This window comes from Lithobates pipiens, unplaced genomic scaffold (assembly GCF_037356315.1).
Source record: "Lithobates pipiens isolate NorthernLeopardFrog02 unplaced genomic scaffold, aLitPip1_a1.2 Scaffold_8, whole genome shotgun sequence".
Classification (NCBI taxonomy): domain Eukaryota; kingdom Metazoa; phylum Chordata; class Amphibia; order Anura; family Ranidae; genus Lithobates; species Lithobates pipiens.
In genome coordinates, this window is record NW_027507903.1 from 149025969 (window position 1) to 149047453 (window position 21485).

A 21485-nucleotide genomic window follows, 5' to 3' on the forward strand; every position below is an offset into this window, starting at 1 on the left:
GTCTTGTCACAGTGGTAACATATAGCAGCTTACCGATTGCTCTGCTATTCATGTCATTGTTGGGTAGCAAGTTTTCTGCTTCTTTTGATAGCCTGATTCCATAGGAGTTTTTACTTCCTTTGCATCTTGCATATGAAATTGTTCCAAGATTTTGGTGATTTTCTGAGATTGGTTGAGAAGATAACTTCCATCTTCTCTCTTTATTCGGATTCCCAGATATTAGCTAATATTCTCGTAAAACCAGTTCCCCCACAAACGGGGTTTTTAGGCAGCAAGAGACAGTAATAGAAGCCAATAGAAGTAGTATAAAAGGTATTTTAATATTATTTGGTAAAAACAAACATGAGCTTCACCTGAACATTTGTATAACAGACAAAATCATGTGTATAAGGTACATATAATGTCACATGGAAGTATATTAACAGACACAGCTATATGTTACACTGTATGGGTTAGTAGCAGTGAAAACATGAATCTAGCTATATGTTACACTGTATAGGTTAATAACAGTGAAAGCATGAATCTGACGCGTTTCAACCCCAGAAGGGGTCTTCTTCAGAGATGATAGTCTGTTAAAAGAAAGACAAGGTTACACTGAATAAATAAATCCGGTGTTATGCATGTTGGGGATACCCAATATTGATTTAATATGGTTTACCCGATGATGTACTTCCAGGTAGGTAGGGTGGATTATAGTACTTCGGATAGAATTCCCCCAGAGGGCAATGTCCCAATTTCCTTTACGCAACTGGAGTGGTACCTGGTCCATATGTGTCGCCGGACCGTCAGGAGGAAGAGGAGACAGCGTCACAAGCCCACTGACGTGACTCGCGGGAGGTCACACAAATGCCTTGCCCCCCAGAAAAAATAAGAATCCGGGGGGTAGGTGCGAGTAAGGGTACCGCGATGATACGGTGGGTAACACCTGCAGCAAAATCCCAACAACAGGCAAAAAATTAAAGACAAGGATTATTTAATATTGGAAACATGGGGTGCATACGTGGTATGAGGTTAATACTATCATAACCTCATTATGTATACCAAGAATTATATATATGTGCACCCCCAATTATCCAAATATCCATGTAAGGTGCTTTCTAAAAAAGAAAGGAAGGAGAAAAAAGGGAACCATGCCTGGAAGTATCTAAAGTGCCTAGGAAAAAGGGGAGAGGGGGAAGGGAAAGGCAAAAATGAGTGAATGTGTTGATGAGTGCTGCTGTGTAAGCCATAACAACAAGGAAGGAGGGGGATGGGGAAAAAGAAAAAGGAGTGATGAACAGTGGACTGGTGGAAACAGTGAAAGTGTAGGCACTCAAACAGAAAAAGAAAAGAAAAGAAGAGAACGAGGAAAAAAAGAGGAGAACGAATTTTTTCACCCAGTCTAAATGACAATCAAAGAAAAACACAGTGCTACAAAGAGCTAGGAGGGTGCTGCTCACCCCAAGTAGATACAGATAAAACCAGTTCCCCCACAAACGGGGTTTTTAGGCAGCAAGAGACAGTAATAGAAGCCCCGTTTGTGGGGGAACTGGTTTTATCTGTATCTACTTGGGGTGAGCAGCACCCTCCTAGCTCTTTGTAGCACTGTGTTTTTCTTTGATTGTCATTTAGCTAATATTCTCTAGCTCTTTTCACAATTTCAGCTTATGAACTATCCGATTGTAATCCCCTTATTGTTCAAAACAAGTTATGTCATGAACATAGATAAGGTAAGGATGTATATCCATCTGTCGTCTTGATTCCTGGAGTAGAGACGGGTCTGCTTTACTTCTTGAGAATCCCTCTCTGGTAAGTACTTTGTTCACTTTCTCATTCCACATCCTTGCAGATTGCTTAAGACCATAGATGCTCTTCTGAGGTTTACACATAATGTTGTCTCGTTGCTCAAACCCTGGTGGTTGCTCCATGTAAAGGTCTTCCTTAATGTCTCCTTATAGGAAAACCGTTTTAACGTCTAGGTGTTTCACTTGCATGCCCTTCCTGGCTGCAAAGCTAAGAAGCGCTCTGATGCTGGAATGTTTTACTACGGGAACGAATGTTTCATCATAAACTCCACCAAATTTCTGGGAGTAACCCTTGACAACTACCTCCTGTCACTTTTTTTTTTTTTTAGCCCTGCTGGGTTAAGCAAAAACAAAAAAATAAAAAAATACTAGTAGTGTGGACCACGCTTAACTCTGGTTATCTCTCACTCCCAACTATTGCAACTCCCTCCTCTGTGGACTGCCTACACAGTAGGTTATCCCCCACTCAGTACATCTACGTGGAGTTAGTACAGTGATCAAACACTCAATTTGGAGTAACTTGCTCTCTGTTGTAAATTGTAAACAGTTCTGCTTTATAAATACACACTGAATCAAAAAATAGTACACCTGCTTGATACTATCTATTTCTATTTTTTTCTTTGCTTTTACAACATTTCTGGTTTATTTTGACTAATGCCTGGTACACGCAATGAGATTATCGGACGAATGATCGCCCATTTATTTTTTTTTTTCCTTGCATGCTAATCTCATATTGAACATGAAGAGTTTACTAAAATTACACAACGATTGAATAAAAAATGTTGATGTGCTGTAATGTGTTGTAGTGTATTTATGATGTCTTTTTGAACGATAACTGTACTGATTAAATGAAAATCGTACAATCTGGTATCGTATCGTGTCAGGATCGACTCTCTCGAAATTTGTGTACGAACGGTCAAATTATCATACGGTATTTTTCGTTTGATTTTCTGATCGTGTGTACGGGCCATAAAAGTAACAAAAGTGTAAAATCTAGTAATAACTATTTAAGTTCTCTAACTTACCACTAGATGTCAGTATTGAGCTGAAGATTTGGCTGACTCTGCCTATGCTTTCTTTGAGTTTATTTGTTCATTTATTCATTCATTTATCTGCGTTTCTTTCAGCAAGCGCTTATTTGTAGCTTCACCCTGGAGTCTGCAATTTATCAGTCAGGTTAACATGTTTTTACACTGATTTAGTTCTTAAGCCATGCACAATGAGTTTATTTTTTATGAAAAGTAGTCTGAAACATAGAAATTCTCTATTAGGATAAAGTTATTTAAAACATAGTTGCATAGTTAGTAAGGTTGAATAAAGACACCAGTCCATCCAGTTCAACCTGCGTGAGTGTCTACAATTGTCCCTATCCCTGTACATTACACACTCACATCAGTCCCTACCCTCAAGGAGCCCACAATCTAAAGTCCCCATTCATATACTAGGGACAATTTTGGACAGAAGCCAATTAACCTACCTGCATGTCTTTGGAGTGTGGGAGGAAACCGGAGTAACTAGAGGAAACCCACACAGGCACAGGGAGATGTTGCAAACTCCAGGCAGGTAGTGTCATGGTTGGCATTTGAACCAATGCCCCTTCTTACTGCTAGGTGAGAGGGCTAACCACTACACCACTGTACCGCCTAACCAATAGTTGAAAAAACAAAATGGTAAAACCTTGGATTGCGAGCATAATTAATTCCAGAAACATGTTTGTAATCCAAAGCACTTGTATATCAAAGCAAATTTCCCCATAAGAAATCATGGGAACTCAAATGATTCGTCCTACGGCCATTTATTCATAGGTTCTTCAGTTTCTAGTCCATGTAAAAAGATTATAGCAATGTGATCAGGTTGGGTAACTATAAAATGTCCATACGCAAATGGAAGCCTCCTCAAGGAGATTAGTAAAATGAGTAAAATCCAGCAGGAGCTACAGACTATTAAAGAGAAGAGAGGCGCCTCTAAAGTGTAGCAATATGGGTTACCTTCATTAAATGTAACCATGTTGCTACACTTAGAGGTGCCTCTCTTCTCTTTTATACTCAGTTGTGACATGACGCTGCTTGTATATCAAGCCAAACTTTATTTTAAAATGTTGCTTGTCTTGCAAAATGCTCTCAAACCAAGGTTTTACTGTAGTCCTTCACTCAGTGGTTAGTTTATAAGGAACCCATTGACTTCTACCTAACAATAAAATAGCTTATTTGTCCTACCTACTTTTCATTCGAACATTGTAGGGTATCACGATTAGGAACCCATGGGAAATCACGTTCCCCAAGTATTATTGCAAGCTCTACCAAAAGCCTTATAGTGGGTCTTAACCGAAGAGAGCTACTTCTCTGACCACCCGTGTTCCACCCATCCCTATACTGGAACATTAGGAAATGCTACATTATTGATGAGTGAATTTAACAAGCAATGAAATCCTTAAAAATATAAAAAAAACTTTGAGGTTTGGTAATCTGACATTTTATTATAAAGTTGATCTCTGTATATTCTTTTATATTACCAGATATTTAATGTCTTTATTAAACATCTCATGCTCCCCGCCAGAAATGCTCCAAGCACAAATATCAGTCCCCAGTCAAGCCCTTTTGCTAAGTATTTGTAAAGCTTCTTGAGCAGCTTCTTTAAAACCATTGACCGCTTGCCAACCTCCTCACACCGATATACGTCGGCAGAAGGGCTAGTACAGGAAAACTAATGTGCCTGTACGTTGCCCTTTAAGAGGCGGCCTGAGTCGGGTCGCGGGTCTCACGGACTCTATGTCCATGGGGATACCCGCGATCGCCTCACGGAGAGGAAGAATGGGGAGATGCTAATGTAAACAAGCATCTCTCCGTTCTGCCTGGTGACAGTGTCACTGATCTCTTCACCCTGTGATCGGGAGCAGAGATCAGTGACGTGTCACGCGTAGTCACGCCACCCACAGTTAGAATCATTCCCCGGGACATAACCACTACACTGCCCGCTAGTGGTTAACCCCTTCACTGCCAGTGTCCTTTACACAGGAATCTGTGAATTTGTATAGCACTGATTGCTGTATAAATGACTGTGGTCCCAAAAATGTTCGATGTGTCTGCCATAATGTCGCAGTCGCAATAAAAATCGCTGACCTCCGCCATTACTAGTAAAAAAAGAAAAATTATTAATAAAAATGCCAGAAAACTATCCCCTATTTTGTAAAGGCTATAACTTTTGCACAAACCAATCAATAAATGCTTATTGGGATTTTTTTTTTTCACCAAAAATATGTAGAATACATATCGGTCTAAACTGTGGAAGGCAAACTTTTTTATATATATTTTTGGGGGATATTTATTATAGCAAAATGTAAAAAATAATGCGTTTTTTTTTAATTGTCGATCTTTTTTTGTTTATAGCGCAAAAAATAAAAACCGTAGAGGTGATCAAATACCACCAAAAGAAAGCTCTATTTTTGGGGGAAAAAAAAGGACATCAATTTTGTTTGGGAGCCACGTCCCATGACCACACCATTATCAGTTAAGGCAACGCAGTGCCAAATCGCAAAAAGTGCTCTGTTCTTTGGCCAGCAAAATGGTCCGGGGCTTAAATGGTTAAAGTGGTTGTAAACTTCAAACATGAAATATGAACAAATCATATCGGTCTATGGTGTGTATTTGTCTCAATCCAGAGCAGCAAGTGTCGTTTCTGTCTGCTGCCTCATTCCACTCTTATAAGCAATAATATTTTTTGACCAGTTTTCCTGACACCAAGAGAAAAATGGTGACAGGGGAGTGGGTGCTGTCAAAAAAATTAGTTTTGTTTCATTCCGATTCGTACAAAAAAAAAATAGTATTTCGTGTACAAAATCCAATTTGGATTTTCGTTAGATTTGTAAAACTTTTAAGTTTTACGAATCTAACTTTTCGTAACAATTACGAATTTTCATTATGAATTTGGATCTGAAATTCATAAACGAAATTTTGTATTTCGTACGGAATTCGTATGCATAAAAATTCGTATTTCGGATTCGTACGAATGTACGAATTTCCGAAAATTTGTACGAATTTTCGTTTCCTACTAAACTAATCGCACATGTCTACTGTGTGGCGGAGGAGGGAGGGGAGTCTCTACTGAATATAACTTCACCTCCTAGCCCCGTGCTTCTTAGAACTCAGAGATTCTGTGTAATTTCTACACTTTAAATAGATGTAGAAAAAAGGCCGCTGCAGCTAAACGGGTACAACTTATGTAGGAGAATTTGTTTAACCTCCCTGGCGATTTTCCCGAGCATAGCTCGGGGTTAAATTTCAGTACGATTAGCGGTAACCCCGAGCCACACTCTGAATTGCATTGCAGGATCCTGGCGCAGTGTACTTACCATATGCCCAGCATCCTGCGATGTCTCCCCTGCTGTGTCTGCGGGCCCTGTCCTCTGCCCCGATGTCCTGTGTGCCGGGCTACATTGCCTACAAGCGCCGCGATGCACAGGGACGGAGAAAGGTGGCAAATTCAAAAAATTTAAAATTCATAACCTGTACAGTGTAATCTTACAGATTATAGTACTGTATGAAATCATTTCACATCCCTTTTGTCTATATATAATATATATATATATACATACACACTGTTCTTTCTGCCTGGAAACTTGAGATTGTCCATAGCAACTAAAAAGGGCCCCTTTTACGTCAAAAGTGGTTTTAGCCCCTGTACACACGGTCGGAGATTTCGACAACCAAATCCGTTGGATTTTGTCCGTCAGATCTTGTCCGAAACTGTTGCATACACACGGTCGGACTAAGTTGTCGAAAAATCCGATCATTCAGAACGTGATGACGTAATTTCGTTACGATGGGACTACGTTCAGGCTAGTAGCCAATAGCTTTGATGTAGGAATTTGATCTGAGCATGCGTGGCACTTGGTCCGATTAAAAGCATGATCGGAGTATGTCTGATCGAACCAGTTGGTCGGAAAATATTTCCAACAAGTTGGAAAATTGGGTCCGACGGATATTTCGACGGAATCAGTCCGATGCATACCACACACAGTCGGATTATCCGACAACACGGTCCGATAGGACACGTTCCAAAGGATTCTCCGACTGTGTGTACAAGGGCTTAGACCAGCTAGAAAACAGCGATAGTAAATTGGAACACTTGCAGAATTGAGCGATAGTGAATCGTGGGGAAATACATTTTATTATTATTATTATATTATTATTTTTTATAGTTATTTATTATATTGTAATTTATGATTTTTTTCAAACGTTATCACATCCGGGATGTCTACTAGACTCTTGTTTGGACAGATTTAAGTGAGTTATTCCTAAGAATTACAGGCCTACAATATAAAACGCCAAATTTCTATGGAAAACAATTGTACCGCTTTGAGACGCAAAACTCTGACATAATCATACTGCCAGAGAGGTTAAACTCGGTTTATTACCCATGACTAATCACTACTGGGTGTATGTGTGTGTGTGTGTGTGTGTGTATGTGTGTGTGTATATATATATATATATATATATTTACAACCACTTTTTTTGGTTCCAGTATGTAAATCTTAAAGCTGAACTCCAGGAATGATCTGTATTGCATTCTTACAATGAACCAACTTGGCGTATTGTAAAGCATGCATATCTCATATATGATGGGCCACTGGGGAAGCTGAAAATTACTGTAGTAGTTGGTGCTACTACAGCAATGGCCACAATCTTCTGGATTCTGCTTGGGTTTTGTGCGAGCAGCTTACCCTCTGCACACTGCTCACATAGGGTTTCTCACTTAGCTGCCTTTCAAAGAACGCCTTGTATTTTTTTCCATTAAATAGAAGGCATTCTATGATTGGATAAGGTAAAGACTGTGATGCTTCTCCAATCAGAAAAGTCTTGTCTTAATTGGAAAAAGATAAGCTAAATATGTACTTTTGTACCTGGCATGAAGATGTCATATCTGACATGAAGATGTCCGTAGCAAAACCTTTATGTACTGTATGTTGCCAGGTTGGGCCCTTTGTGGATCAAACTTGTTTTTCCCACACATCGCACAGATGCTCGATTGGATTGAGATCTGGAGAATTTGGAGGACAAGTCAACATCTCAAACTCACTGTGTTCTTCAAACCATTCTTGAATTCATCAGATCAGGCCACCTTCTTTTATTGCTCTGTGGTGCAGTTATGATACTTGCTGTATGTGCCCATTGTACTGTCTGTGCTTTTGGCTGTGGACAGGGCATGGGCACCTTGACCGGTCTGCAGCTACACAGCCCCAAACAAAAAAAAACGGAGGCACTGTGTCTTCTAACACCTTTCTATTGGAACCGGCAAAAACTTTCAGCAATTTGAGCTACAGAAGCTCTTCTATTGGATCAGACTACACAGACCAGCCTTTGCTCCCCACGTGAATCAATGATCCACAGGTTTTCCTTCCTTCGACCACTTTTGGTAAGTCCTGACCACTGCAGACCAGGAACATCCCACAAGAGCTGCAGTTTTTACACTGCAGCGTTGTGGAGATTTACACTGCAGCATCGCGGCATTTCTCTCTCTGTCAGAACACCAACGGACCTGACATTCCAAATATCTGCATCTTGCAGTCCGGCTTTCCATCCTCCCGCTGATGGCCACCCACGCTTCCTCCTCTAGTAAGGTCAACCCTTCTTCCACATGCTGGTGAGTGAGTTTCACATTTGGCTGTAGTGCAGCAGGGGTATTTGTGCGCCCCCCCCCCCCGTGTTGCAAGGTTTTCTGCATACCCCAATAACATCAGCTCCTCATTGTTCTCTAGATCTTCGGTTTAACTGTAAGCTTTTTATACATTTTTCTGTCTACCTACATTCCTCCCTGTTTGAAAACAGGACTGGATTTTATGTTTTTCACCCATTAAATCAGAATTATATATATTCTATTACCTGCTGTGAGACTTATTTTACTTAGTAACCCATTGAGCGCTGGTCCATTTGTTTTGTTGTGAATATTACTAATTGCTGGCAAACATAACAAATCGTTGGCAGGTAAAATCGCAAAATATGAGTATTAGGCTCCATGCAGTTGTGTGTTTTGCCTGTAGAAGCAGCTCAATGTTATCCTGTGTGTCCATGCCCATTAGGACGATTACAGGCATATTTTGAGCTCAGCGTTTAGAGGCAAAAAAACCTTCTGGTTTGTGTTTCTAATTGGAGCTTATTGGCAGAAAAAAATGCTAAACTCGTCTAAACTTTGTACAAAAAAATGCTCTATATGAGCATTTTTTTTATGCCAAGGAAGCTGGTCTTTTTTTTGTTTATTTTTTTTAAGCCCAGTGTGCAGACCGCCCACAGTGCATTTACATCATTAATTCAACATTAAATACCAAATACCCTTGTCATGGCAGCAGCTAGCCTCCCTGGCGGTATGATTATTTCAGACTTTAGGTGCTGAAACGGTACAATTATTTTGCATGGAAATTTGGCGTTTTATATTGTAGGCCTGTAATTCTTAGGAATAACTCGCTTAAATCTGTCCAAACCAGAGTCTAGTAAACATCCCGGGTATGATCAAGTTTGAAAAATGAAATCATAAATTATAATATAATAAATAATTATACCAAATAATAATATAATAATAAAAAATATTCAATAATCTAATCAAATCAAAAACACTGAATTTTGCTCAGTGGCAGAATTGTCACTGTCATTACTTTTCAGTATTTGATGACGGATCTCCCCATAAATTGCTATTGCTCAATTCTTCGAGTGATTCCAATTTATTAACGCTGTTTTCTAGCTGGTCTAAAACCACTTTTGATGTAAAAGGGGCCCTTTTTAGTTGCTATGGACAATCTCCAGTTTCCAGGCAGAAAGAACAGTTTTTATAATATAAAACTGCATGCAGAGCACTGGACAGACCACTAGGGACAAAAGGGATGTGAAATAATTACATACAGTAATGTAATCTGTAAGATTACATTATACTGTATGTATAGTGTGGGTTTTACTTTTTGAACGCTCGCAGGGAATGGAGCCCGGCGATGTGATACATCAAGCGGAGGACGGCTCGCTCGTACAGTGGGGGGGACATCTCTGGATCCAGGGGACAAAGTAAGTAAGCTCTTCCTGGATCCAGCGTTGCGGTTCCGAGTCTGGCTCAGGGTTACCGCTAATAGTACAAAATTTTCACCCCGAGCCAGACTCGGGAATACCGCCAGGGGGGCTAGCTGGCATTACCTCCTGTATTTTTTTGTGCTGCAGGTCATTTGGCATCTAATAGAAGTGGTACCAGCAGCGGAATCACCAAGGGATCACTTTTATAAGTGGCAGGAGACCTGCCCCCGCTTCCCGGTCATCTCTGGGTTTACTAGACCCGTAGGTTAGCCAATCCGATCCGTGGCTGGGCAAGAAGCTGAGTGAGGGCAAGATAGCCCCCACTTGGCTCTATGCCCTTGGAGGAGAGGAGCGATGTCTGACCTCACTTCTGCCTTCCAACCTTAAAGGGGTGATATTTTATTTTTATTTTTTTGCTTTTAAATGTAAACGTGAGGTATTTTGGACCCCAGATCTTTCAATAAAGAGGCCCGGTCATGCCTATTTTTATTACAAGGGATGTTTACATGCCTTATGATAGGAATAAAAGTGATCAAGAAAAAAATTTAAAGGGACAGTGTAAAAATAAAAAGTAAAATAAATAAGAAAAGAAAAAATGAAAGCGCTCTGTTCCTCTGAGCTCGCGCGCAGAAGCGAAGACATACGCAAGTCACGCCCAAACATGTAAACAGTGTTCAAACCACACATGTGAGGTATCGCCACGATTGTTGGAGCTAGAGCAATATTTCTCACGCTAGAACTCCTCTAACTCTAAACAGGTAACCTGTAAAAAAAAAAAAATGTAAGTGTCGCCTATGGAGATTTTTAACTACCATAGTTTGTTACAATGTTAGCTATTGCGTTTTTTTTTTTTTTTTTAACTCATGTGATCCAACTTCCAATTAGAGAGTGTCTTCGTTCAATCACCATGGTCTCACTGTTGATCACTTCTCAGATGGCCTAGGGACACTGGGACTTGTAGTGTTCTTAGAGCAGAAAACATGATCACAACTAACATGTACTACTCATTAGAAGCAAATGGAAAGAGGGGAGAAAGGAAAGGCTTTCATCTGTTTCAAATATAAATAGAACATATTCCTAGCCTTTGAAACCAATTTTTGTAGAGGTGTAGATAACGTGCACTGATGTATAAAATTATATAGTGATTGTCTGTATTTACTGAATGAGTATTTCACAAAAAAAATAAAATAAAGAAGTGTATTTTGGTTGAAAGCAATTTTCAATTTCTACGTCTTTCCATAACCATCAGAGTGTGGCTGTATGTGCCGGTATATTTCGACCTTCCAGAAATGTATTTAATTTTTCTGATTGCCACTTGTTCATATCCCCTTACAGGGCATGGTTATATCTGTGAAGGAAAAAGAGGAAGGCACCCTGAGCATTTTCTTACGTTTTAGAAGTTTAAAACTACCAATTTTCTGAACTTTATAACTGCAGCTGAAGAGATCACAAAACAGATCGATGTGGGGCGGACCTCAGGTTCCTAGAAACATGGAGGTCATCATGGATAAAACATGTGTCTGTGGCCACCTTGCACCATCCATGTCCCTGTTCCCATTTCGGCTTGATTTTTTAAACTTGCTGTGCGAAAGTTTAACCAGCATTGAATTTTTGGTAATGAACAGACTCCTAAAAAAAAAAAAAAAGCCAGTTTTAAGTAGATAAAGATATATTATTGACCTGCTAATTTACACGTTGTACATTAAAATAGACCTACATTTAATGTGCCTTTTAAAAATGTTTAAGGATTAGAACAAGGTCATGTAAAGAAAACAAAACCTTTTCTAGGTCACAAGGCAAAGATCCAGGGTGGCTAAGGTTATGCATACATTGACATGGAAAACATACATTATGCAATGCGCTGGTGACTGGGCTGAATGCATACTGTGCATTTTTAGAAGGGATTCTACCTGCTTAAAACCACATAGAAAATAATATACTGATGTAGTTGCAAATCATAATATGCAAAAGGTTCAAAAAGATACTGGCTTGCACTGTAAGTTTTCACAAATGATGCAATACTCTGATTTTTGATGGCAAAAAATTCAAAGTAACAAATTAGTATTTATCTCAATATGCAAAAAAAAACTTTTCCCAGTTTGAGCATTCGTAGCTAAACAATGCAATGAGAATCCACAAATTTTATTGCCTAACAGCTTTTTACTGTTTATTATAGTTATAATACCAAAATTTTACAATACAGTACCTGTATATAAATCCTGCCACAGGAACATGAGGCCATGCAGGTACAACATCGTAAATTAATAACACAACATGTATAAGATTTATTCTCTAAAGAGCTTGCAATCTAAAAGGGTTAGCTACAAAAAGGTACAGCAAATGAACCCCCTTATTAAAAGAACTGAGGGGTATTATACCCTAAATAAATTATCATCATGGTAACCATCTTAAGAAAAAAAAAAGTATAAATTATGGATGCATTGATACCAGTTTAAGACCAAGCGCTCACCAATACCAATTACCAATACCTATTTTTACTATCGTGGTGGTGTAGCGGTAGAGCATTTGCCAACGCGACTGGGTTCACACATGTGCAGTGCGATTTTATTATTATATTTTTTTCATGTCCATTTTCAGTGCAAATTTCAAAAGTAGTGACTCGGCTGTGATTTAAATTTAGTTCTGATGGGAACTGGCAGGTCAGCTACACAAATTTTAGGAACTGCGGCCACCAGCGTCCTTAACCACTTAAAGACAGAGCCTCGTTTTGAGATTTGGTGTTTTACAAGTTAAAATCATTTTCCTTGCTAGAACCCCTCAAACATTATATATATTTTTTTTTCAGACACCATAGAGAGTAAAATGGCGGTCGTTGCAATACTTTGTCACGCTGTATTTGGGCAGCAGTCTCCACACGCAATTTTTTGGGAAAGAATACACTTTTTTTAAATTAAAAAATAAGGCAACAGTAAAGTTAGCCTAATTTTTTTTATATTGTGAAATATAATGTTAAGCTGAGTAAATTGATACCCAACATGTCATGCTTCAAAATTGCGCCCGCTTGGGGAATAGTGACAAACTTTAAAAATCTTCATAGCTGACGTTTAAAAATGTCTACAGGTTATCAGTTTTGAGTTGCAGAGGAGGTCTAGTACTAGAATTATTGGTCTAATGATCGCAGTGATACCTCACATGTGTAATTTGAACACTGCTTCTGCGTGCGAGGTCAGCAGGACAGGGTGCTTTAAATTTTTTATTGATTTCATTTTTTTATTTAAAAAAAAAAAAAAAAAAGGTGTCATCTTTTATTCCTATTACAAGGGATGTAAATATTCCTTGTAATAGAAAAAAAGCATTACAAAACCTCTTAAATGTGAGATTTATTCCACACAACTATGGGCGGTGGTTGTGGGGGTCTGTCGGCTGGGGGTTTATCGGAATCTGGAAGGGACCCCCAGATTCTGCCCCCCCCATGTGAATGGGTAGGGATACATTGTACCCCCACTCATTCACCAAAAAAGTGTAAAAAATAAATAAAAACAAACAGTTTTTGACAAGTCTTTTTTGTTTTGTTTTTTTAAAAATAATGTCTCCCAAAGTAAATCCAGTATCAATCACGATGAAAACTGCCGCATGCTTTATTCGATAACAACACAAGGGGTGGGGCCACACAGTGACATCAATGGGTGCCCCACCCTTACTTTATTTAGCGGCGGAAAGCGGTGGAGCTGTCAGGTACAGAGGCCTTTTTCTTTTTGTTTCTTTTTTTTTTTGGAGGGCAGCGGCATTCATCGTGATTGATGCTGGATTTTCTTTGGGGGACATTGTAAAAAACTGTTTTTATTTTTGACACTTTTTTTTTTTTTTTAAGAGTAGGGGTGCAATGTACCAATGTATGCACACAGATGAATCTAGCAGTAAAAAGGGTCGCTGGTTCAAATCCCAACGACGACACTACCAGCCTGGAGTTTGCATGTTCTCCCTGTGCTAAAATGGCCCTAGTGTATGAATTTGAGTTAGGGACCTTAGATTGTAAGCTCCTTGAGGGTAGGGACCGATATGAATGTACAATGTATATGTAAAGCGCCGTGTAAATTGACGGCGCTATATAAGTACCTTTTTAATAATATGTCAACCAATTGGTTCACCCCACACACACACACACACACACACACACACACTCTTCTCGGGGCATTCTCTTCCTTTGATACAGTGGCAAAAGGAAAACCTGCTGCTCCTCTCTTTAGGTAAGCTGGAATGCTTTGCAAAACCATTGTCATGAGTGTTTTAAATGTTTATTTGTAAAATGAAGACCATACAATGGATTTGAAAATCTGGCAAACCCTCAGATTATTAAAATAAAACTCTAAACAATGATTGTCTCCATTTAAATAATGCCCGTATTGCAGTAGATATCCTTTTTACCCTTATGTGTCGTTGGTTTTGCAGGTAAAACTTGAGTTTTAGACACGTGAACCTCCAGAAGTCTGTAATTCCATCATCTCTTCTCCAGCAGCTATTTTCAGCCGCCACTAGAAGAGAAACGGGTTAATGGTTTATGCCGTTAAAAACGTCATCACTCCTCTTCTTTTTAGTTTCCTCTAGTGCTGGATGGGCGCAGCTGCTGTGTGAAGAGAATTATGTGAATCTCCTTCCAGTCTGTAGATCACTGTGTGTGAAATTCTGGGTAATTAGCAAATCTCCCTTGCAAAAAAAACTTCTTCAATCAGGATTCAGAGATGAGTACGGAATAAGTGCTGAAAGTGCTTGTATTCTTTAGTGCACAGAAAGGCCGGTCATATAGGATTTTTATTTTTATTTTTTTTGATCAAATGATGGAAAAAAAAATAAAAAATTAACAGATTCCCAATCCACACTAGTGGGATAGATGAGGAATCCTTTCTGCTGTGCTAATGTATTCTGACAGCGGGATGCCTGCACTGTCATAATACACTGATCAATGCTGCAGCTGATTGGCTGCAGCCACTGATCAATTGAAAGATTTTCCCTAGTCCATATCGACATAAATCCATTGTTTGACATAAAAACATAAATCTATTGTTTGACTTCTGTCAAGCCGGAACTGCCATAGATGGAACTGCCATTAGCTGTGCTAATGTATTCTGACAGCGGGACACCTCCACCGTCATAATACACAGATCAATGCTACAGCCGCTGATCAATTGAAAGATTTTCCCTTGTCCCATTTGACATAAATCTATTTGACTTCTGTTGAGCCGGAACTCCCATAGATGGATCAAAATTTGTATCCATCTGTGGGCCACTAAATGGTGTTTTTCTCTTGCTTTTCTCCTGTTTGCCTTAGGTTTGCTCTTATTGAATTTACTTTGTCAAACGGGATGTTGGAAAATGTTAATTCCTTTGAATCGCCTGTAGCACTGATCAGTGTATTCTGGCAGTGGAAGAGTACAATAGCACAGCATGGAGGATTGTGTGGATGGGGGAATCTGTTTTATTGTTATTTTTTTGTGTGTGCCCTGTTCACATTACAACACTACGTTCATTTGGACTGTGTTGGATAAAAATGCAGACATGGTTATTTTTATATATATATATTTTTTTTTTAACGTAGCAAAACTCACCACACCGCAGCATGTTGCAATGAGTTATGGGTGATAGGGCTAATTGAAGTGCTGTTGTGTGACACTTTAAGAAAAAAACAAAGCATAACATGGCTCCTGCACAGTGGACACCAGCCTGAATGTGGTGTATGCCCCATACACACTATCATTTTCTGCTGAGTTTTTCCTTCAGATTTACCAAAACCATATAATATGAGGTCAAACCTTAGGAGTTTCAATTTGTATGCAATACAATACAAAGGCAGGCCCTTGCACTACATGGTTTTGGTAAACCTGAAGGAAAAATTCAGCAGAAAAACTGATAGTGTTTATGGGGCTTTAGTGTATGGGTTGGTATGAACAAGTCTTTAACCACTTACAGACCAGACCATTTTGCTGGTCAAAGACCAGACCACTTTTTGCGTTTCAGCACTGCGTCGCTTTAACTGACAATTGCGCGGTCGTGCGACGTGGCTCCCAAACAAAATTGACGTCTTTTTTTCCCACAAATAGAGCTTTCTTTTGGTGGTATTTGATCACCTCTGCGGTTTTTATTTTTTGCGCTTATGATGTTATAATAAATATCCCCCAAAAATATATAAAATTAAATTTTTTCCCTCAGTTTAGGCCGATACGTATTCTTGTACATATTTTTGGTAAAAAAAAACGCAATAAGCGATTATTGATTGGTTTGCGCAAAAGTTATAGCATTTACAAAATAGGGATAGTTTTATGGCATTTTTATTAATAATTTTTTTTTTTTTTACTAGTAATGGCGGTGATCAGCGATTTTTTATTGTGACTGAGACATTGTGGCGGACACATCGGACATTTTTGACACATTTTTGGGACCATTGTAATTTCTACAGTAATCACTGCTATATAAATGCAGTGATTCCTGTGTAAATGACACTGGCAGTGAAGGGGTTAACCAGTGGGTGGCAGTGTAGGGGTTAAGTGTTCCTAGGGGTGTTACTAACTGTGAGGGGTTGGGCTTTCATTTAGTGAACACTGATCTCTGCTCCAATCACATAGAGCAGAGATCAGCGTCACTAGTTGCTAGGCAGAATGGAGAAATGCTGTTTACACGGCATTTCCTCCATTCAGCCGCCCCGTGAGACGATCACGGGTATGCCCGCGGCGATCAAGTCCGCGGGACCCGCAACTGGACTCACGGGGTCCCGACCGGCACACGAGCGTGCCGCCGGCGGCTTGCTCGCGATGGCAGGGCGGCATTGAAGATTGGATGTACCTGTACGCCAATATGCCTGCCCGTGCCATTCTGCCGACGTACATCGGCGTGCGCTGGTCGGGAACCGGTTAAAGTAGGGTTTTTATTCCTGATATTTTTTATGTAGTTAATAGCTGTGCTCAGTGCTGGTTTTTAATATGAATATGTATCTGGCATTTGTAATACCAATTTTTTTTTTTTTTTTTTTTTAAGTAACCACTTGTTATCGAGCATCTCCTTAGCAGCACACTGATCTTAGAGGTATAAAAAGAGTTGGCTGCCAACAAGTGTTTTAATCTCTCTGTAACACAAAAAAAACTCCAGCAGCCCCGGGGTTCTGTTGTACGAAGAAATTCTGTTAGATGGGCAAAGCAGGCATTTTTAATGTATAATTTATTGTGTTCTTTTTCAGTAAAACGCTGGAGGGAGCCAAAGGAATGGAGACGCCCCTGGAGAATTTGGTGAGTATATTAATTTGCCCTTTTTTTTTTAAAATGTATACTGGCTAACTGGTTGAAAGTGCCTATTGATCTCTATCTCTAGAGCCAGCCTTTTTCAACCAGGGTGCCTTCTTGGTTCTTCAGGGGTGCCTTGGCAAAATGCCTAAATATTGCCCTAAATTGCCACCAAGCCAGCAAGTGGATCAGCCTGCCTTTTTTAATACGCAAAGCCACAGATTTTCATTGTGCAGTATTACAACTTTGGACACTGAACTGATATCGTTGGTTAAAAAGGAGTATATTGGGCACCAGCACACTATCGTTGTTTGAGATCCCCCTTCCATGCTTCTCTATGTCAGCATTGGGCCATGTTAGATGTGTGGGGCAGAGATAATGAGGAATAAGAAATGCCGGAATACTAGTCAGTACCAGTGTGCAAAAGTGTATTTGTTCTCAAAGAATAAATCACCTCGGATGTTGGGTTTCCTATGTGTATGGATGCTGTTACAATGCATACAACTATTTGTTTATTTTATTTATTTATCTTTTTACATTTTAGAAATGGGGTTCAGAATTTTAAAGGGTGTCTTGACTGGAAAAAGGTTGAGAGTAACCCTGTTCTAAGCATATAGTATTCATTGCGTTTACCAGTTGCTATTGATTTTTACATCAGTCTCTGTTAAATAGGTTAACCCCATGAATTCAGAATATTTATTAGTCGGGCCTGTAATCGTGAGATTTGCCAAGTTGATTTTGCTTGGGGACTTATAAAGGCTTGAAGGCCTATTGTTTCTAGGGAGTCCCCTGTGGCCTTTTTTTCCTTGGGGTACCTCTGGGATCCTTATGAAAGGAATTCTATTGCTGCCTGCTGAGTTATATGGTGGTGAACTGACCAGCTGAGAAGAAAGCACTGTGGTTCACAGCCAACTTGACATTTTATGTTCTAAAGTCAAGCATGCAAGAAACTTGGCTATGGAAAACTTGTATGGAAAACTTGGCTATGGAAAACTCAAATGTATATTTGTTGTCTGTTGGTGTTTGCTGTGTTACAGGCAAGCTGTGCTCCCAAATAAAGACAAAACAAGAAGACAAGCAGCACCATCTAAGTGTAGTAAATCATTAAAAATGATTTATTCAGAAAGTAAGCAACTCACGTTTAAAAGAGCTTATGAACTGCATAGCGACAAACTCTTTTAAATGCGAGTTGCTTACTTTCTGAATACATTGTTTTTCATGACTATAATTAGATGGTGCTGCTTGTCCTCGTGCTTTGATCCACATAGTTGCTTGTTACTCCTCCATCTGGCAGCCATCCACTTATTATATTTGGACTAATATATGGACTTTACTCTTTTCCTTGGACTTTTTACACTTTTTTTGTGCTGGTTTCCCTTCCCCTCCTTGCTGTTTTGTGCTCCCAAATGGAATACAAAGAAGAAAACTGACCACACTGGGGTGGATGTGATCAGTCTGAAAATAGGAAAGCAGGGGGACTGCCAGAAATATTTCACACAAAGGAAGCAATGTGAAGAGAACAGGATACTTTTTTATACATGGTACAACAGGCACATATTAGAAATCTGAAATGTTGCTGTAACGTACACTTTAAAAACCTAAGGGTTTCTAACCTACCCTACAGTTTTGGCTTTAGATATACAGTACTTCAAGCAACAAATTTGTTCCTATTTTGGCTTTTGTTAATGAAGGTTCTGTTCGCACTGTGCAGGTGTGACGGAGTGTACATGTAGTAGTATCATTATTATTTTACAGGATTTTTATAGCGCCAACAGTTTACGCAGTGCTTTACAATATAAAAGGGAGGCAATACAGCAGGGATATGCAATTAGCGGACCTCCAGCTGTTTCAGAACTACAAGTCCCATGAGGCATAGCAATACTCCGACAGCCACAAGCATGACACCCAGAGGCAGAGGCATGATGGGACTTGCAGTCTTGCAACAGCTGGAGGTCCGCTAATTGCATATCCCTGCAATACAGTCATAATACAATAAAATAAAAGAGGATTAAGAGGGCCCTGCTCAGAAGAGCTTACAATCTAATAGGGTGGAGCAGGTGGTACAAAAGGTTGTAACTGTGGGGAATGAGCTGATGGAAGTGGTAAAAGATTAGTTGGAAACGTGATAGGCTTTCCTGAAGAGATGAGTTTTCAGGGATTGCCTGAAGGTAACAAGAGTAGGGGATAGCTAGACAGGTGGAGATAACGAGTTCCAGAGGATGGGAGAGGCTCTAGAGAAATCCTGGAGACGAGCATGAGAGGAGGAGACAAGAGAACTTGAGAGCATGAGGTCTTGACGAGCAGAGAGGACGATTTGGGTGATATTTGGAGACAAGGTTGGTGATGTAGCTTGGGGCAGAGCTGTGAATGGCTTTGTATGTTGTGGTTAGTAATTTGAATTTAATTTGCTGGTTGTAAAGCAAACTATTCATTTCAATTGGCCACCCTACAGGTGAGAAATGCGTCCCTGACCCCTTTTCAAAATCACACCGCACCAAACTGCATTAGCAGATGTATGGGAGTACCATTAAGAATCAAAGGTGCATCCGCTAAAGAGTAGCACGTTTCTGTGTATGTTGGGAGAACGTGTGATTTTGCACACATTCCTGACATGCACAAAGTGTGAATGTAATGCTCTGGAACCACAAATTGGTGTTTGTGACACTGAATTTGTTGCATGGAATCAGGTGTTAGGTGTCAGCTGACTGTCTGGAGTAAACAGAAGGGACACCTTGTTAGACATTAACCACTGTGCTCGGCCCCGCCCACTTTAGCTGTCAGCCAGGCAAAGGAGAGAGCCGGGGAGTCACGTGAGTGCCAGGAGACGCTCTGATATGGGTACTGATCGGCAGCTTTTTTATATAACACAGGCATAGGGGCACATAACATTATGTTACAGAGGGGATGGGATGTTTTTATTGTGTTGGCTTAACCAACGCTGTAATATCTTTTTTTAATCCTCTGTACAGCAGAACACAGAGTGAGGGGCAGCACAGAGGCCCAATTGTGTGTACTTGCATGCACGTGCGTTCTACAAAGAATATTTATACATTAGCAGAAATCAAGGTGAACAATGAGATGAGTTTCTCCATGTGCTGCTTTATTGTCCATTCATAGTATGGGGCCAGGATGGTGTCCAAACTGTTTTGCTTAAGGTGTTACTAAACCAAGGGCCTTGCATTCACTATATCTTGTCTCCCACAGTACACAGAACATGGAAATGCAATAGTTTTAGTAAATATAAACTGTTAAATACCTTTTTTCATCAGCAGTTAGAGCAGTCTTGCGACTTCTATTGGCATCTGGTTAAAGCTTGTAGGAGGAGTTTTCAATCTGCTCTGACTGTCTTATAAGGCTGCAGGACTCCTGACCCTCTGGACAGGGCTCTCTAGCACACTAAACTGAGCATGCAAAGCTTGTCCCCTAGCCTCTGTTCTATCAGGAGTTTGTTTGGGGACTGAGGAAGAAGGGGAGGATCAGAGAGGATCAGAGAAGACAGGATCAAGCAACTGTTTTACACAATGCAGAGGATTAACCGCTTAGGTTCAATAGTGAGTATAGCAAGCATGCTTTACTGCATATACAGGCTGATTTTTATTGTTGTGGGTTTAGTAACACTAACTGCATTAGAGAGAAGTCAAGTGACCAGCCTGGCTCTGCTGTCTGGCAGGACTATGTACATCTAGTGAATGGATAGGCAGAAATAGAACTCCCTTGGCAAGTAGAACAACTCCCTTATGCATTTCATCTGAACTTTCATAAAGAATAACATGTTGATTACTGCAATAAAATACAAAGAGCAGTGTTGTACAGTAACTCACATCAAGCAATCCAATTTCAGATTTTATGAGGGGGGGGGGGGGGTGAGATTATTTCTGCCAAAGCAAAATAGTTCTATGAGACAATTTCAGTAATAGGAAGAGGACATGAACATGAAATGTGCTTTGTGCTTTGAGATTGTTATTTATAAAGTATTAACATTCATATTCAATACAAATCTCATGCTTTGTGTGTCAACGTTTAGATGCAGGTGCTAAATGGGCATTAATTCTTAGGCCTCATACACACGGACGTTATAAAAAATGGCCTGTTAAGCTAGTTACAACGTCTGGAAAAAATCAGCGTTAAAAACTTGATTTTATTAGCGTATTGCTCTGGCGTCAATGCGCGTTTAACAGCGTTTGTAAGCATTAACGCTAAGGAGCGTTTAAAAAAAAAAAAAAATCCCATCACATTATAAACATTTTTACAGCTCAAAAACGCTGACGCAAAAAAACGTTGGTATAGCTTTAATGCGCGTTAGCGTCAAAAGTGCTCTAATGCTGGAGCCTCTGAAGGCGCTGGTCCTTTTTTTTTGGAGCTTAAATGCTTGTTACAGCCCAAAAGCGCCATGGTGTGTATGAGCCCATTGAATAACACGGAGT

At 39.8% G+C, this 21485-nt stretch overlaps 1 protein-coding gene across 1 annotated transcript in view; it reads left to right on the plus strand.

Moving 5' to 3' along the window:
• The window catches only part of LOC143961371 (store-operated calcium entry regulator STIMATE-like), a 129731-nt gene that overhangs the window by 36919 nt on the left and 71327 nt on the right, over nt 1-21485 (plus strand). The window contains exon 2 of the mRNA XM_077470636.1: nt 17019-17067. Within this exon, the coding sequence (XP_077326762.1) occupies nt 17019-17067 (49 nt within the window). The remainder of the gene's footprint in view (nt 1-17018; nt 17068-21485) is intronic.